This window comes from Equus asinus, chromosome 8 (genome assembly GCF_041296235.1).
Source record: "Equus asinus isolate D_3611 breed Donkey chromosome 8, EquAss-T2T_v2, whole genome shotgun sequence".
NCBI classification, from domain to species: Eukaryota; Metazoa; Chordata; class Mammalia; order Perissodactyla; family Equidae; genus Equus; species Equus asinus.
The window spans coordinates 10,514,959-10,534,445 of record NC_091797.1 but is presented as its reverse complement, the minus strand read 5'-3'; the positions used below and the strand labels follow the sequence as shown (position 1 = coordinate 10,534,445).

At 37.7% G+C, this 19,487-nt stretch overlaps 1 protein-coding gene across 50 annotated transcripts in view; it reads right to left on the bottom strand.

Annotated features, from left to right (window-relative positions):
- Positions 1 to 19,487, bottom strand: part of DST (dystonin) — a 438,190-nt gene that overhangs the window by 149,627 nt on the left and 269,076 nt on the right. For 26 of the 50 annotated variants that reach the window (XM_070514639.1, XM_070514651.1, XM_070514648.1 and 23 more), the window contains 21 exons: positions 17,859 to 17,954; positions 17,640 to 17,767; positions 14,087 to 14,180; positions 13,625 to 13,779; positions 12,126 to 12,588; positions 11,912 to 12,040; positions 11,681 to 11,758; positions 11,431 to 11,592; positions 11,237 to 11,341; positions 8,784 to 8,879; positions 8,067 to 8,192; positions 7,280 to 7,432; positions 6,938 to 7,092; positions 6,603 to 6,729; positions 5,689 to 5,872; positions 4,612 to 4,769; positions 3,919 to 4,097; positions 3,247 to 3,385; positions 2,247 to 2,440; positions 939 to 1,101; positions 152 to 235 (listed from right to left, as the gene is read on the bottom strand). In XM_070514639.1, coding sequence (XP_070370740.1) covers positions 152 to 235; positions 939 to 1,101; positions 2,247 to 2,440; positions 3,247 to 3,385; positions 3,919 to 4,097; positions 4,612 to 4,769; positions 5,689 to 5,872; positions 6,603 to 6,729; positions 6,938 to 7,092; positions 7,280 to 7,432; positions 8,067 to 8,192; positions 8,784 to 8,879; positions 11,237 to 11,341; positions 11,431 to 11,592; positions 11,681 to 11,758; positions 11,912 to 12,040; positions 12,126 to 12,588; positions 13,625 to 13,779; positions 14,087 to 14,180; positions 17,640 to 17,767; positions 17,859 to 17,954 — 3,168 coding nt within the window. Of the gene's footprint in view, positions 1 to 151; positions 236 to 938; positions 1,102 to 2,246; positions 2,441 to 3,246; positions 3,386 to 3,918; positions 4,098 to 4,611; positions 4,770 to 5,688; positions 5,873 to 6,602; positions 6,730 to 6,937; positions 7,093 to 7,279; positions 7,433 to 8,066; positions 8,193 to 8,783; positions 8,880 to 11,236; positions 11,342 to 11,430; positions 11,593 to 11,680; positions 11,759 to 11,911; positions 12,041 to 12,125; positions 12,589 to 13,624; positions 13,780 to 14,086; positions 14,181 to 14,297; positions 14,950 to 17,639; positions 17,768 to 17,858; positions 17,955 to 19,487 lie in introns of those variants that run through there. The other 24 variants (XM_070514637.1, XM_070514649.1, XM_070514647.1 and 21 more) reach the window with 3 other exon arrangements.

Below are 19,487 nucleotides of genomic sequence, written 5' to 3'. Positions count from 1 at the left end.
TACACAAAGAATTACTTGATAAGTGTCAGAAAGTTTCAAATGAAGATTCTCCGTTTTCACTTTTTAACACAGAGTGAAATGACCTGCAAAGGCTTTAAAACTACATTGCACAATTATATACTTTCGTCCCCAAGTAACTGAATCTTCTTACCTTCACTGTAGTTGAGTACTGTTCTGCATATTTTTGACACTCATCCATTTTGCTCTGTTTCATTTCTATTTCAGACACCAGCATCTATAAATACACACAGTTTAGAAGAAAGAGGACACGGAAGTCTGTGCTATTCAACTACTCAAGATGCTCAGAAACTAACAAATAGCCACGTTCTTTAATAGTATAGCTCATTAGCCCTTTGCACTTAATATGCAATTTGCCTTACGGGTAAATTACAAATTTTCAGATTAAGCCACATAAGTGACCCACCCCTCATGGGGCTTCCAAAGCAGAAATTACGAAACTCCATAGGAATTATCCAAAAGTAGACTTGAAGCCCTTGACCCCCGTCTATTCCTGATCAAAACAGAGCTAGAAATTACTGGCCCCTCAAGATGGAACAAAAATTTCAAAGCATTCAACTCTCTGTCAAATGTGGCTGTTTCATTTTCTACCACTAATCATTTTTACTTATTTAGGATCCCACAAAACTATTGTGGCCAACAAAGTACCAAAGAGAGTTCCATACCTATGATTAAATGATCATTAGAAGTTTGAAAACTGTCCCAACATGCTACTCTCTTATTCCTTATGCTTTCAATAATGACTTCCAAGAAATCAAAGTAACTGATGTATGTAGGTTTGGGTGCGGGATTAAAATATTTATGATTTACTCCCCTCCTTCCTCCCAACTGATTTTTCTTTTCACAAGAGAAACAAAGATAAAGCTCATGACTGACCAAATGCAAACCCAACCTTAGTACAAGGAATCGTTTTTCCATACCTTCTGTTGATTCAACTGTGTGGCTAGGGTTTTACTATTTTCAGGCTGACTTTCCTGAATCTTTTTCTGAGTAGTTTCAACTTGCTGGATCCAATCATCTAGAGGGTGATAGGCATCTCTGTAGTACTTCAGCGATTTGCCAATGCCTTCCAAGTCTCGTAACCTAAGAGAATAACAAGAGAATAGTCACAGTTTCCAACAGTATCCATTAGGAGGGTGGAAAGTAGAGAAGAAGTGAAAGACAAATAACGGCACTACAATGCACTAAGCACAACGACAGCGGTATGTGGAAAGAATTCAAGGCTACAGCATCCCGAGGCTTGTAAGTGCACCCCACACTGGCTTAGGTTGAATATAAGTATTTTGCTCCTGAAGTTGTGCAACTTACTAGTACTGATTATTCTGGGGACAAACCCAAGAGACTAAAGCTAAAAAGGAGGAAAATTGGAAACTTAACCATAATTATTATCAATTATCATGTCTTGAATACCCAAAGCTTGCATCAAATGGCAGTTTATTTCTGAAACAATGACATGGTAGTGCAATGAATGGTTCAATAGGGACTCAGGGTCTGTGATTAAATACTTCAGTTTCTATGATTTTAAAACCACTGCATTAAACCCATATATCACATATTTTACAGAGATTAGATATTATATATTTGAACATAATTTTACTTATCAAGAATGGCACTATATCACAAAAGCATTTTATTTGCATTAAAAGAAACATGAAAACGAATGAAAAAGCACATTATTCCATTTCTTTTAAGATGAGCTGTAAAACCATCAATTTCCTTTCACTTGTTAATTTCAGCCACTGGACAAGTGGACAAATGATTTCAACTTTCTAGTATCTTCAATTAAAATGAACATCAAGTCATCTCAATTTCTTTATGCGTCCTAGGTCCAGTACAGAGTGCTACATACAGCCCTATCAAATACATGATCCATGCTCTCACTAAGTCTTGGTTATTTGCAAATTCTAAGTTGACAACAATTACAGAACCTTATTCCTTCAAAAAAGGCAAGGAGATTAACTATACACATGCCAGAGTATATCAATAGTTTTAATAACAGAGCTGAAAAATATTTATTTTGAAGTTAAATATCTTGCTAAAAGACATAGAAGGACATATATAAGAAGGACATATAATTAGGTAGAGCTCTTGCAATTAACACAATTTACTATCTATGAGTTAACTATGTGAAATTAACTATATATGGAAGTTAAAAAAAAAAGAGCCTAATAAGTTTAGATTTTACCTAGAATACAAGGATAGACGTTAAATCAAAAAAGGATACCAACCTGTTGTCAATCTGAACATGAACATTTTGCCACCTTTCAACTAACTGATCTGCTTTTTCTTTGTGCCAGTCGAAATCAAGGTCCCGTTCTTTATACGTCTTAAACATTTCATCACTGATGGCTTTAGCTTTCTGCAACTCATCCTCTAATGCATGGAATACCTCTCTCTTTTCATCTACTTCAGATCTCCATTGCTAAAATACATTAATCGGTGAAAATTATAAAAATGTGTCAACAACTCTCTGCGTAAACACATTATTTACCTAACTTTATAATTTATTTAAAAATGACTGATATAAAATCAAATAAAGGACAAAATAGCTTTCATATACAAAAATAATATATTAGGTTGAACCTTACAAAATTGCCAATATTTCACTGTATTTTGATTTTTAAAAAACTGACAATTTTGTAAAGTTCAGCCTAATGTAATTTGCATATCAGTAAAATAAAATATATTCCACAAGCAAGTTTGCTACCTCCATAAGTAAGTCTTTCTCACTGTTGATTTTTTAAATACCTACTATGCTCTCATTGTTTAAAAATTCATACATGCACGAAAAATCACTGAGATAATTTTTCACAATTGTTTTGAAATAGCATTATAAATAGAAGAGAGACAGACAAGGACAACTACTAGTCTTTTTCTTTTCCTAAATTAACTCCTCTACTTTCTTCCTTGATTTCTTAAAATAACTGCCTCTTTCAGCAAGAGAATCTACTGCAAATAATTTAATTTTTAGCTTCAACTCCCCTTGCTGACAACATGGAACGACTATCAAAAGCTACTGTCAGAAAGATTCAAACTTCAAGTGAGAAGAACTTTCCTCCAACTAAAAATGACTGAACAGACTTATTTACAGTAATAAGAGATAAGAAATGGAATGAATATAAATGTATTCAAATTAAGACATTTAATGCTTGATGTTTGAAGAGCTAAGTACTAGAGATATCCTTTCAGAGGAGGATCTTGAAAAATAGCCAAAAGTGAGACCCATACCTTTAAAGTACTTATTAGATTCTTGATATTATTCTTGTCAGCTATAACTGTTTCTTCTTCACAGAGTTTTGTTTCATAGAGTTTTACAAGGGCTTCTGCAGCTTGAGTGTTTTTCAACACCAAATTAACAGTTTTTAGCCTGAAAAAGAGAATTAAACAATAGCCTCCTATTGGTAGATGTTTATTTTCCAATATGCAGTCCTGAAGCACCATTACAACACATGATATGGCATGTCCTTTGTCTTGGAACACTGACACATTTACCACAAGCTTAACCTTCAGCTGACTCTCTTCTTACTAGACAGCACGTGCTCCAACCCACGCCCTGTCCCACAAGCGGTATTTAGCAAGAGATTCCAACATAAGATGGTCTTCTTTAAAACCTGGTTGAGAGCAAGCTTGCGAGGAAAATCCTCTAGGCTACAACAGCTGACTACCAAAATCACAGGCAAAATGGGGGAAGATCATACATTACACCCTAATTTCTGAGGCACGTTCCCTTTCAACAAAACGAGGCAACATAAATCCATAGAAATGTTTAAGGTATTTGTTATTAAGATGAAAAAGTGAATATTTATATTCATAAAAATGAATATTTTTAGATGAACAGCATATATATATAAATATGACAGTTGTATGAAGCCAGTTTATATTAAGACAGTGGTTACATACTTATCCATGTAAGTGGAAGACATAGAATGGACTTGGTTCATGTTCTGAATGACCACGCTGAGCTCAGATCGTAAGGTAGGAACTGATGGAGAGGCTGCTGCTTGACTGAAAAATTCTTCGCATTTATTTGTGATTGTTCCCAAATCATCTTTAAGTCGCTCCAGCTCTTTCTTCAGTTTCTGTAAAATAGAGAATAAACCTAAGTATCAGGCTATCCCTCCAGACAGGGCATCTTTCTTAAAAGAGTTTAAAACACACATTTCACATTATGATTACTGACTTAAAAATCTATGTATTCTTTCCTTTTTCTTTATCCAGGAAACTGAGCCATAGCATTCAAGTTTTATAATCACTAATTCCCTTACTGCCCATCCCCTCAGGCCCAAACATCTAACTTAGTGCTTCTCAACTCTAATATCAACAAACATATAAAGATTTTCACTTTGAGAAGCCCTTACAGCCTCTGTCATAACAGGTAAGAGGGTACACATTCCTGTGGTTACCTGAGTCAGAGGTAGACCTGAATTATAGAACCCTAATTTACAATGGGCAATAAATTCACAATCAGATCGCACAAAGTGGCCGCTGGGCAAAGCTGGGCAGGTAAGAAGTCACAGGAGTTGAGAGCAGAGGTCTTGAAGATAGTAATTTACCTTAAGTTAATTTTTGTCCCAACACATTTCTAAATCTCACCTCCTGCTCTGTGATTCTGAACACACTTTCGTGCAAATCGTCTCTTTCCAGGGGAGTGCGGATCTGCCTAATCAGTCGATCTTCACAGCTCTCTAACCGAAGCCGAATGTTTCGAACTTCAGAGATGTAGAGATTATACACTGACTCCTCTCGCTCCTCTGTGAAAGGAAATATAGTGTTTAGAAAATACTCTGTTTTCTATCTTTTGGAGGATCTTGTTCATGTTTTCATGTGGCAGTTTTACTACTACTGGGACATAGCTAGTCAAACTCACGTTACGAATTCCCACCACAATCCCACCCTAAGGATAGAAATCTTCAAAGAGTAGATATTACAATTTATAAAGAGTTAATAAAAGTTCCCCAATGCCATCGGAAGCATCGAATTCTGATTTATGATGTCTAAGGAAAGTAACACACTGCATTGTTTTATGTTCACAAAAATGTGAATTATATTAGTTGCAGATTAATATTAAAAACTAAATTAAAATCCTTAAAAATGAAAGGTAGGTAAAGAAATGTGTTAATGTTTAACAGTTTTTAAAAATAGAATACTTTTCAGAAATAAAAAGTTTTTGTTTCTAAGTAATATCAAAAGAGTTCAGAATAAAATTAACATTTAACCAAAATTAACTAGACAAAATCTTATCCTTATGGGAAATCTCTGTACCTTCCTCTCAATTTTGCTGTGAATCTAAAACTGCTCTGGAAAAAAGTCTTTAAAAAAAAATTCCAAGTTTGGTACATGGGAAAATAATTGAATCTTTTCAGAAACTAAAAGATCACCATTCTGAACATTACATTACAAATAGCAAAAATGTTGAAAAGTAGATGCACTGAGAATTCATTCTTTGTCATGCTATTTGTTGGTATCTTTTTTATTAATTCATCATTTAGAAACAAATGAATGCCTCCTTGCACCTCCTACTTCCAACATGCTTTTTAACGTTCCAGCAATCGTGTCTACCGAACACAGGCTGAGTGACATAACACACCTAAGACTGACTCCCACTGAGAACAGAAAATTCCAGGACTAAACATCTACGGGGAAAAAAAGACAACGATTCGCATGCTTTACCTCTTTCTGCAGATTTAAGAAGTTCTTGATAATACTGCTTACATACATTAACTTCCTTTTCCAGCTGTGTTATATCTGAGCCTGAAAATATTTGTGATTCCTGGCTATCTTCCAGAAAATCTTCAAAACGAGATTGTAGATTACTCAGAACTTGCTGATGTTCACCAGGCAACATTGTCTTTATCTAAAGAAGACCAACGATCCATGTAATTAAGTGATTATAGTACTAAGAGCTAAATTTAAATGGGACAGATCTCGAGTTAGATCTCATGGTTCACGCCAGTTCATATTAGAGTCATAAATAGAGGAACCACTTGAAATTAATTTTCTTCTTCATTGACAATTTCAGGTTTTAAAAGACAAGGGAAAACAAGAACATAAAATTCAAGAAAGGAAATCAAACTATATCCATCTCTGTAAGTCCAAACACTATGTCCTGTCTCCCTATCAAAAAGTAATGAGCACTGGGGGCTCACCCCGTGGCCGAGTGGTTAAGTTCGCGCGCTCCGCTGCAGGCGGCCCAGTGTTTCGTTGGTTCGAATCCTGGGCGCCGACATGGCACTGCTCATCAGACCACGCTGAGGCAGCGTCCCACATGCCACAACTAGAAGAACCCACAACGAAGAATACACAACTATGTACCGGGGGGCTTTGGGGAGAAAAAGGAAAAAATAAAAATCTTTAAAAAAAAAAGTAATGAGCACTGAATGAAATAAGTGATTTCTAGATTTCCACAATTCTTAGACAGTGCCTTGTATACAGTAGGCATATAACAAATATTCCTTGACTGAATTAATATGAGCATGGATCTGCTGGGCTCCATCCTATTTTAAAGCAAATATAAACTCTACCCCTCATGACGAGGTGCCTCACAGTTTTGGACAGACGAGGCTGACGTGTGGATTTATACTTACTGAAGCCACATTGCTAGCTCGAATTCTATCAATTTCATTGATGAGATAATGCCAGGATACTACACTCTTCATGTTTATGTGAGACTCATGCCAAAGAGTCAGGACACTCTGATACTGTTGCTCAATTCTGAAATATATGAAAGAAAACTCAAGATTAAGCCTTTGCACTCCCTCTGAAAACACGCTACAGTTTTTCTTTCTGTTTGTGAACTATCCCATGTTTATTAGTTCTAGATCCTTCTGATTCTGTGGGCCTTGACACAGAATTGATTGTTTCCTTAACCTTCAGAGAGCCTCCCAAACCAGCTCTATGTATTTAGCTAATGCACACAAACCTGTTTGCAAAGTCGACAGCTTCTTTGTTTGGTGGAGGAACTGTGAAGCACACAGATGGGACCATCGCCTCGTTCCCAGTAGGGCTGATGACCTTCCATTTAGCACGATGAGAGTTGTTGGCCAAAACACATTCATCATCTTTGTAAATGGTTATCTGGTTTTAAATCAAGAACAGAAAAACCAAATGAGGTCGCTATTGACTAATCTTTTTCCATAGCCAATCTTGGGAATTTTTGGTTTTTTTGAGGTAGGAAATTTTACCACTAGTAAGCAATGTAACCTCATTTTTAAAATACATGAACAATGGCACAAACTGGTCTATTTCTGGGGGTTACAAGTACCTCAATTTGTCTGTAGTCACAGATAGCTTTGATCGGAATAGAAGTTTTGAGTGGACAGTCAGGATTCCTTGGCTTCAGCTGAATTATTGTTTTTGCTCTCCCCATCAGGCTTGCTACTGTGCTTTTATACTGCAGAAGTTCTTCTTTCTCTTCCTAAGCAACAAACAAGATGGATTTTAAAAAGTAAAAGACTTGTACTCTCTGTTCTTTTAGGGCTTTACACACACGGAACTTCATTAGAAAGATCTTCCCTGACCCTGTGGTCTAACCTGTCAACCCTTCCCCACACCCTCTGGCATCTCTCTTCCCTTGTTTGTTTGGTTGTTCTTTCCTCCTTGGTATTCACCACTATCGAACGTGCTACATATATTTCACTATTTATCACGTCTATTGTCTACTCCCCCACAGTGTGTAAGCACCAGGAGGGTGGGGATTCTTGTCTGTTCTGTCCACTGTTCTATCTCCAGCACCTAAAACAGCACCTGAGACACAGAACGTGCTTAACACATATCTTTGAAATGAACGACTAAACACACCACACACACACACATACACAGAACACTGTCGAAGCATGTTAAAATATCAAGGCAGTCACATAAAAAACGCTCTTGTCATATCTGAGACCAAAAAATACTACAACCGAATGTTTAAATGCTTGACAGAGTGAGGTGGAAATATCAAGAGTACCAACAAAAGATACAGTTCTGCACATATAACAATATAGTAAAACACTAATCTGATCCCTATCACACATTCCGATGGAATGCACAGGTTTTCGTATGCGTACCATCGATTCCTGCACAAGGTCTTCCAGCTTGTGAATGCTGCTGGATCTATCACAGCTGTACTTCCGCTGAATGGCATCTTTCAGATTCCTTAAGTAATCAGTAGCTTCTTTGGCATCATTGAAAAACTATGGAAAGATGAAAACCGGCAGTTAAAATATATGAAGTGCCCTGTAAAGCACAGGATTGGCAAGCGGTGTGTACCTCTCATAAGTGAGAACAGAAGAAAATCACAAGACAACTTAAGAGCCACATCCCTCCTGTAACCAAACAACTATTGAACTTGGACGACTGCGAATGGATGCTCAGCGTCCAGTGCTCACGTCTGTGTCGTGTTTGGCCCTGTGTTATTTTGATTGAAGGTCTATTTTACTGTAGGGTCCAAACAATTTTTAAGTAGGCGTAAAATTCCAAGAATATTTTAAAACTTCTGAAGAATAAAGAGCTCTCTGTAATGAAATATTTCTTTAATAAGAGACACATTTATAAAACAAAGATTTTCTGACACTTTAAGAGGTTGTAAAGGATCTCCTCCTTAAGAGAATGCTTCAATCTATCCCATAGGACATACAGCCCAGATAGCCTACAAAGAAAACGTTTCAGTTTGTTTCACCTGAACAATACATACATGTATCTTAACAATAAATATGAAGGTGTTTTCTGTAAAGTCAGTCACAACCACAATACCATCTCCTGGCATCGTGATTCCATTCACATACCTCGAAATAGGCGGTATTCTCCTTGATGTGCTGCTCCACACACTGGCAGAGCTGTAAGACCCAGCTCCACTGCGTCTGCATGGCCGCTCGGTAGGCCTTAAAGGTAAAACACAGCCACCGTGACTGGCTGGAGAGTAACCGTGTGCATACACAACAATGCTTTAAAAGATGAAAGACTCTACTATCTAAACAGACGATGAGATTGTTTTCACAGAATAAGACTGGAGAAGCAGGGTAGCGAAATGTCCCTCCAATCTAAGAGTTCCAACTTGCACAGAGCCAGTCCTAAAAGTTCAACTACAAATTTATAAACCAGTCCGGTCAATTTCCTTGAAATTTTAAACTTCTTGAAATTTCCTCTTAAAATACAAGGAAAAAGCTAATGCTGGCTATTTTTACACGAAAAAAATATTTAAATTTGAAATGGATGCAAGCCATCCTTGCTACTTAGAAAACCAACCCCTTATTCCTTTCCCACTGCCCCTTACACCAACTTTGTGGAATCCTCAGACACGCCCACCTGCATGACACTTTCCATTCATTTTTCTTTTCTCTGAATTTTCCTATTACTGGGTCATAAAATACACCATCTGACACAAAAATAGATGGTTCTGTCGTTTTCTCTTTGTTTTTTGCTTCTAAAACTAGGCCAGAAGCTCTAGAGAAGGAGGTTTATGTGTTTGTTTTGTCCAGGGAAAGGTTTGGGGAGGGTGGAGAAGAGAGTGTGCAACCCCATATCAGGGTAATTCTGGAATTATTATAATACTAGGAATTTTTATTAAAAATATTTGTTTATTTGAATCTTTATTTTAAACAAAGTGTATTTTCATGAGGGCAAAAATATTATAGAAAGGACATCTACTTCATTAGGGAAACAAAAAACACTCTTTTATGTTTAAGATGCAATTCACGGACTTCCAGAAGAGGGAGCCCTGGATGCTTCAATGACTATCTTAAGTCGGCCTGTCACTCTTCCTCCTTTTGGAAAAGCTCATTCCTGCTGAGCTACGTTCTGGCAGCCTTTCTGAATGGAACGTACAACGCTGCACTGGAAATTGGGCAACATATCATGCTCATATTACCTGCTCCCTCAAATTAAGCTACTTTGAGAAAACTGGTCATGAAAGACACATCATTGTGCATTGTTAGATTATTAGTTTCTTTCTTCATTTAATATATGAAATAGTATTGATGATTAACTAAACGTTACCCATGTACCCACAAGACATTGGACAGGCCAATGGAATCATCAAGATGACTAAGGCTTAATTTATCCCTCAAGAAACTTTTAATTAGATTAATATTTCTACATAAAAGTAGTCAAAGTCACATTCACATTATCCAGTCCCATCAAAATTCGTAACCAACAGTCATATTTCCTAACAGTTTTCATCTGCACCATAAGGGAATACTCTACTTTTAGTTATCATCATAAAAAAGCACATCCAGACCTATCATTATTCTAATTTCCTTCCCCAGAGCTGCCACTACTCTCCTGTCTTTAACATTCCTATGTGGCATTTCATGTGGATACAAAACCATATTTTTATATGAAAGAAGGCCAAATATAACATTTCCAAAACTTCCTGAGGCGTAGAATTTTACTGATCTTTCTTGTCATGACGATTTCAGTGAACAAAGACTAAGAGACACCCCTCCTCAACTGTGTTGTTTGAAGCACGTCACATTTTAAGCACAGCTTCATCTTTTTTCTCTGGCAATAGACCAAATTTGCTCGTGTTTGAGCTTCTCACTCACTTACATAACCCCCTTTCACAAGTAGAAAGTCACTAACTCTAACTAGTATATATTAGGCCTGAAAATTTAACACACCACCGCCACCACACAGGCAACCTGATGAATCCCACGTCAGTTCTCCATTTCTGGACTTGAAATGTATGTGCTATACCATGAGGCCTTGCTAGGATGTTGTTCCAATCCACCTCACAAAGCCACATCATGAACGAAATCAGTAAATAGCAATAACAAATACTTCTTGAGAACACACCATGTACCACGAACTGAACTAAGCAGTAAGAGCACATTGTTCTCGTTCTCACTACAACTCTATGGGTCACAAGCAATTTCCCCCATTTTAGGTAGGTGAATGAGGCTTAGCAAGGTTACATTGCTGGTGCAAGTCACAGAGTCAGAAAGAAATAAAACATCAGAGCTTGTAAAGTCAAGGGCCTTCCTATTTACTGTAATACATCTCTTCACCCACAGGGCCTGACAAAGGTCCCTTTGTTCTAAGTGATGGGCGGGTGACACACTTAGAAAGAGCAAGAGAACTGAAAGCAAGAATCAGTGATTTCTCAGAAACATTATTTTTGAGACAAGCTGTAATAAGAGTTTGATAATTTGTCTTTTTCAATTTATCAGGAATAAAAGAATCTGAAGAGTAATAATCAAGCGTCAATATTCAGCCATGACTGTTACACTTTCTGATTTACCTCAATAGTTAGTCGGGCTGGGTGATTCTCCAGAAGCAGCTGCTCTGCTATCTCCTGAACTGATTTAATATTTTCTTCTTTTTGATCAAGTTCTCTCATTAATTCCTAATTTAACAAAGAATTAAGAAGCGAGTTAGAAAAAGATCCAAACTTAAAAGACAACTTTGGCACTCAATGGCAAAGGCTGTCCTTACCGCGTGGTAATCTTTTTTCCGAGCTATGTTGGTATTTCTTTCACTCCAGTCATAAGCAACTTCCTCCTCTTCTTTTTCATTCAACCAAATAAGTTCACTAGTTGCACGAGTTACAAAATTATGGAGTGTGTCAAGGTGCCGCTCCTGATTCCTGGATGTATTCTTCATGAGGAAAATCATTATAAGAATCATGTCTTTGCCAAATAGAGATAAGGGAAACAGAAAGTTTAAAAAAAAACAAAAAGCTTACCAAGAGTTTTGCATACTGACTCTCCAATCTGTGCAACTTTTCTGCATAAGTTAGTTTAAGAGGTGCCGTCATTTGGATCTATAAGATGGGATAAAAAGACATCAGGGTTAGGAATCTTAAGGAATCCTGACTCATATTCAATGTATCTACTATTTTGTTACGAAGTCTTTATATGAAGAAAAAGCAACAGTAAGCTAAAATAAAATATATTCAGATTTTAAATTCACATACCTCACTGATTTTAGCTTCTTTAAGGCTAGATTCAAATTCTTCAATAGCTCGGTGAACATTCTTATGGTTTTCTAAATGGCTTTCAACACTTGGCAAATCTGATCCCCATTCGGTGCGGTCCAGCTGCACCTTTAAACAGAAAGACACTAGGTTTAAAAAAGAAACTGACAGCAATAAAGGCTGAAACTTTCAGGTAAAGCAAACATTTTTTTACCTGCATCTCATCAACCCAGTTCAAAAGATCCTGAACAAATTTCATGTTGACTTCCTCTTCTGTTAAATTCTGATCCAGCAAAGAAGACTTTAGAAGGGGCTTTCGGATCTGCATCAACTTCAGAGTTTGCAAAGAATTTGTCTCTACTCCTGAACTGAAATTTGGAACTAATCCTGATGGGAAACCAGGCGTGTAAGCCGGCGTGACGGAGGGAGTCAGGCGGGAAGTCAGACCTGATGACAGGCCCGATGTCACACTAGAAGGGGTTAGGGAAGGCGTTAAACTCTGGGTCAGTCCTGAGCTCAGATTGGGGTTTAAAGTCTGTGCAAATCCTGAGTTTAAACTTTGAGTAATTCCTGATATCATGAGCTTCGTCTGCTCTGTTGTCAACAGGCGTCCTTTGCTGTACACTGAGGAACATTCATTCCTTAAGGCCATAATTTCATCACGTAGCTTTGCAACCCTGAAAGGGATAAACCAAAATATAAAAGGCATTTTTCACAAAGAGTGACCCCTAATGTAAACTATGGACTTTTTAGTTAATACTAATGTATCGATATTGGCTTATCAAATGTAACAAATTTATCACACTAATGCAAGATGTTAATAATGGAGGACGGGGGTGTAAAGGGCCATATGGGAACTCTGTACTTTCCACTTAATTTTTCTGTAAACTTGCTCAAAAACATAATGTCCATCAAAAAAAGTCACATATTGATGAAATTTTGCATCACAATTATTTTTACTGAATGTTATGCTATAAGCACTTTCCATATTACCACACAGTCTTCATAACTATCATTTACAATGAACATAATTACTACACTACATTGTGATCATTTTCCTATTATTTGACAGGTAGGGTATTTCAAATTTTTGTTACTATAAAATATTTCTGATATGAACAAAAGCATTTTTTCTATATTTATTTGTATATTTTCTATATTTAGAATTACTATAGATTCCTGAAAGTGGAGTTATTGGGTCAAAGCATCTTTTGTAATTTTTGTTTCATATATGTATCACATATATATTTATATATTTACATATATATTATATATAGTATAAAACCTGAAGCCCTCCCCCCAACCCACTTCTCAGAGATACAGATTTTTATATAAATGTAGTTTTTCCAACATTTTGTTATGAACACTTTCATGACGAGATAAACAGAAAACTGAAAAGTTGAGTTAAAAAAGACACTTTTCTAATATTTTTCCTTTTTCAAATGTCAAACATGAATATTTTAACTCTAAGTATATTAGTTGCTAGAGTATTAAATGTTATATGTATCACAAAATATTTTTTTCTATTACTTGTCTTTGAAGAACAAATACCTATTTACACCAAAATATACCAGAATTAATGTGACACACATTTTCAACTGAAAAGAGAACAAGAAATATATTTCATAAAACTGTCACTCTCTACATTCCTATCGTGAGTGCCCATGAAACAGTTACACGAAAAGACAGGGGCTGGATAAGCAGCACTCTTACCTCTGGACCAACTGATCTGCCTGGTAGTATTTTCCATCAATAAGAATCTGTACGTCAATTACATGCTGGCGCAAAAGGTTCTCACATTCAAGTATATACCCAGCAATTTCTGCTTCATTCTGAAACTGCACCCCTGATTCTAATCTTTTAGAATCCTGTATTTTAAAAGAATCAACATTAATTCTGTGAAACAAGTTTCAAATCTAGCCTCAAACATGAAACTCGAAACAGTGGAACAGGGTCTACTTGGGTTTTCTCTGTTTTCCCTTTTGGTTTAAAAATAGGTTTTCCCTTGCTCAACCACCCCTCAAGAGAGCAAAGAGTGATGATAATCTTCAACAAACTTTAAGTTTTGGTAGACAACACTACCGAGAATCGACCAAAAGTTATGCAAAACTTTTAGTACATGCAAACGCTCAGACCCATCTGCGACAACCTCAATGGCTCCTGAAAGGAACTTACAGCCTGGAGAGCATTTCGGGCAAGCATCAGTTTGTCTTCACAGATGACACTGTCCCTCTGAACTCGATTGGCAATCTGCTGCAACATTTCCAACCTAAAAGAAGGGACATAATGAAATAAAGTCTCTCCCTTTGAAGTCACAGAGTTCCCCAGCCCTGAAAACTGCTGCCCACCCAAAGTAAAACACGAGCCCACACCAACAGTTCAATACCTGTGTCCATCAAAGGATTCATTGCCGAAGCTGATGCAGGAGTTGATCAGGGTCGGACCACAATTAACCGAGAGAAAATTTTCATTGGCATCAAGACTGGTTCGGGTGCTCAGAGTGTTACTGAACACGGAATCGCTGCTGTGGTAACTGTAACTACTACTGTGCATGTTTACTCCCGAAATGATGTTCTTTCTTTGACCGTTAAAAGTAGACTGAAACTCAGAAGGGCTGCAAAAGGTTCTACTTCTACCGGTGAAAAGTGGCAGCTGAATGTTACAGCTGTAATGGCTCCTTAAATACGCTCCAACATGCATATTCAACACATGACAAATAATATGCTGATAACTATGCAGAAGAATCTCGCCTAAAGCCACACGTTTGCTAGCTGAGGTTTGCCTTTTGCAGCTCGTATTAAAACCCTGCAAGTACGGACAGGGCAGGCTGATCGGGGCGTCACTGAAGAATACCTGCCAAATATTTTCACCAAGAGTCATCCAATTGCAACCATCTAAAAAACAACTCAGATGCCTCACCAAAGCCCAGGTACGATTAGTAAAAGTTACTCTGGCAATACCAATCATCAGCTAAAAGAACACAAATATTCAATCATAGCCTGATTTTTGTCAACGTCCCGGTCTGTACTGAAAACACAAGGTTTAAAAGCTGGCGCTTAGAAGCTCCTATAAGCAACTAAGTTCAATGAGAAACAAAGGACATTTCCATTTTAACCGCCATGTCGTTTGTTTATAAGGTTAAATTATTTGGAAAGTCATCCATTTACCATTCTTGGTATGATGTGCTCTCAGGAATGTTACTTCTAATCTTATTACAGTTACTTTATATTTTTAAAAGCCAAAGAGCTAAGCAGAATATCGATGCAAAGCTTGCAGATGTAATTCATCTGTGCTTGTTTTTCCTTCTATAGGTTACTATCTGGCATAAGAACATTGGCTCTTTCTCATTTGTCTTTTGGACACTCCCATGCCACATAGCTATTATTTACAATTAACAGTTAATGCCAAAAAACTTGTTGTGTCAAGAAAAATGAAGGCATTTACCCAACCAAGCTCCTAAATATTTTCCTGCTCCAACACTACCAAGCCAAACTGTCGCTTCTCCATCCAAAGGTAGATATTTTTCTTTTTGGAAGACAAGAAAGGGGAAATTTGCGAGTGCCATGTCAAATATAGTCAGTAAACGGAAAAACTCAAATCAGTAATAGCAGCACCTAACATTTGTTAAGCAATTATTATGTGTCAGGAAATTAATCATTTTACGTACATGACCTCATCTCTGAGTGAGAAGCACCAAATGTGGTACATACTATCACATCCCATTTACAAACGAGGAAAGCAAGGCTTAGGGAGGTTAATGAAGTTGTCTAAGATTACATGGCATGCAGGTTGAGCTAATAATCTAATCCAGGACTGACTGGCTCCTGGACCTTGAACTCTGACTCTGACCTACTGCCTTTTTATTAACATAGATGAAACGCCAGCTACTCTTCTTTTTCTTTTTTAATTTTTTTTTATTAAAGATTGGCACCTGAGCTATCATCTCGTGGCAATCTTTTGTTTTTCCTCTTCTCCCCAAAGCACCTCCAGTACATAGTTGTATAGTCTAATTCTAGGTCCTTCTGGTTCTGCTACGTGGGACGCCACTTCAGCATGGCTTGATGAGCGGTGCTAGATCTATACCCAGGATCCGAACCGGTGAAACCCTGGGCCGCTAGAGTGGAGCATGTGAACTTAATCATTCGGCCATGGGGCCAGCCCCCCCAGCTACTTGTCTGATGACTAAAAATCCACTCTGTAGCCTTTCTGTGGCATGCTTTTCTGTTACTTCAAATGACTAGCTTAGTATCTCATTTTAATCATCTAGAATTACCTCCTCCATAGAAATCCATCTCGGGTATTTCAAGCTTGTTTGGGATCTAGATCCAGTTATGCAGATATAATATGATGCTTTAACAAGACTGCAATCAGTAATTTAATAAAGGACTGACAAGTTAGACTTGCTCTCATATCTTCAACACATTATTTCACATTCCAACCATGTTGCAGTCACGTGTGGGGCACTAGCACATGAGTACACTGAGCATCTCTATGTATGCACACCTGACCTGGCGCTGCGTCAAGCACCGGCAACACAAGGGACAGCAAAGACAAGAGTTTGTCTCCATATTCTTGGAACTCGTAACCATAGAACAGGCAGTCCCTAGTCAAACGATGGCAGAAATAAATATAAAATTACAACTGAGATAAGTGTTATGAAGGAACAATGCATGTAAATACGAGAGTTATAAGCAAGACATCTGAACTAGCCTGAGAGATCATGGAAAGATTCTTGAGGAAGTAACACTGGAGCTGAGATCTGAGAATGATTAGGAGTAAAGAGAGATAAGGAGGGTGAAATAAACCTCCCTGCCAAAGGAACAGATGGTGCAAAGATCCTGTGTATGGAGGAGGGCGGGACCTTGGCACACGAGAGCTCCTGAGAGATAGCCAGTGTGGCTACACTACAGACAGCAGGGAGGGTGTGGTGTGAGAAGGCCTGAGAAGCGCCTGACCACACAGGCCTTACACTGAAGGGCCAGCCCCTCTGGAGCTCACAGCTAATGAGGAACAGAGACCACAATTCCCATGAACCACGAGTCAGGCTGGGAGGTAAGGATTATGTGGAGACGAATCCACTCAACAAACGTCTCCTACTTTCCCAGGCAACTGGGTGTAGTGGGAGGGCCAGAATGATAAGGAGTCGGTGATGACTTCATGGAATAAACGCATTTGTAGAAGTGGAGTAGAAAGGGAACTTGATCTGACATTTACTGAGTGTTTTCTAGATGCCATCTCGCTGCCCTTTAAATGGAGGCTGACTGGGTTGGTTCCCATTGCCACACGGAAAGCAGGCCATAGCCAAAAGTGTAACAAGAAACAAAATAAGTTAACTATTGAACTATGTAGGAGCTTTTGGATCCACGCCCTGGTGTCTTAAAAGCCAGTTTAGGAAATTCTCACATAATTTTGATCGACTTTAAACCTGTAACCACCTTCTCAGATGAGACTTCACATGCCAACCCAGCCTATCAGGTCCTGTTAAACATCACTTCACTAATTTACTCCTCAAACTTCTTGGGAGAGTTTCCAGATAAGAAAATGGAGGATCAGAAAGACTAAGTGACTTACCCAAGATCAGAGAGCCAAGGAAATGGAAAAAGCAAATGTTGGTGTCTTGTCTGCCTGGCTCCAAAGCTCAAGTTCTTCCCATGAGCACACAGAGCCCCTCCCGCCTGCTCCCCCTCCCCAACCTCGATACCCCTGGCAGAAACCATCTCTGGCCCACCTTTCTACTTCTGGACGAAGTGCCTTCTCCCTCTCGAGCATGGCAATAATGAGCTTCCCCCACTCTTTTTCTATGTCATTTGGATGATAACCTTGAAGGAGTTTGATGCGTCCAAATTCTATCCAAATCTTGAGAAAACAAAAAAATTTAATATGAAGCAAAGATGTAAAAAAAAAAATAAATATTATGCCTGACAAGACAAAGGTAATCTCTGCTTACCTCTAACAATTTATATAGGCGTTTAATTTTTGATTTTTCTGCCTCCTTTGGTGGGATTTCTGTTTCTTTAAACTGTAAATACTGATTATAAAGTGCCTAGAATGAAATGGAAAATAAATGAAGGGCCAAACTTCACAGACTGTGTTCATCATCACACAACGTTACCACTTCAAATGCTATTTACTGTGTCGCATGCATTCAGTGGAATTTCTTTATAAAACTGACACTCAGGGACAGTACCGCTTCCCAGCTAGCTGGTGACCGGGTTATATATGATCTGTTCAGGGTGTAAGTATTGATGGGAGCCATGATTCAGTAAGTGCCACACAGGGATCTGGATAATCATAAACCATGGCAAGTCTTTACTACAGTTCCACTAAAAATCTCTCATCATGCAAACAAGAAAACGCATCCTTTAAAAGAGGCACTTTTCCAAATGGTGCACTTTAGCTTTAAGTTTTGGGAAAAATAATCTGATATAATTCCCATAAAGGAAAAAGAAAAAACCTGTTCTCTTCTACATCATGGATCTATCCTTGAAAACAGAATTCTTATCAGATAGATAGGGCTAAAATTTGATTTCAATGCCCCATAGGGCAAGTTAAACAGATTAATAAACAAAGACAGATACTCTTGCTTGCTGCTGTTATTATAGAAGTTTCCACCATAAAATTAAATTATCTAGTTTGCAGATATAAATTTGAGAATCTCTTAAATATAATTTATTATATTTACTCAAAAGGAGCTTCATAAAAATTATGTAGCTGAACATCTCCACATCTAGTAAGTGTTTACTAATTATTTCATCTCAATTCATGCTGTTTTTTAAAAAGTCCCCATAAATCTCCAGGCAGACACATTTCTGAAGTCTTGCTGGCTAATGAAATTACTGACATTTCCCCATGATATACTCCCTTTCCCATATTAGGTCCTGTCCTAGGCACCGGCAAGTAATCTGTGCAGTCACTCAAACTTCTTCTAAAACTTCAATAATGTACATAAATCAGAAGCCAATACAAATTTACCCAATTGTCTGAACAACAGGAATCCATTTGCAAATAAGTTGAAATCTGAAAATTGTTTTGAACTCAAAATGCAATTGTTTCAAGACATCTATCAGTAAAATAAGCACAGAAATGCATTATGTGCTAAACACAGTTCACGCTAGATGTGGTGACAGAAAGGAAAACCTTTCTTGCCCTGGAAAGGTTTACATCCACATATGGAGACATCACACAAACAACTTTAAGAGCACTTAAAAAGCATCATAACAACACATGCCAAGCAACTTCATGCCAGGGACAAACTCCCCATGGCAATGTGAATATGAGCTGTTCCACAGACGATCTGTGCAGACGCATAAACACAATGAATAGCTTCAACAGGGCCCACCCTGGGTTATTATAGTTTTAGTGATCCCAGTTTGATCATGAAAATAAAGCCTACAATTCAAAGAATTAGACTATGTTGTTAATATTCACATTATCAATTTCTTGAAATAAAGCAGACTACTTTGCTATTACAAATCCAGATATACAAAATGAGACAAGTTTTCTTCAATAAGTTCATATAGCTATAATGTCTTTTATATTTCTATAATGTTTTGCCTCAAAGAGGTGGACCTGTTTT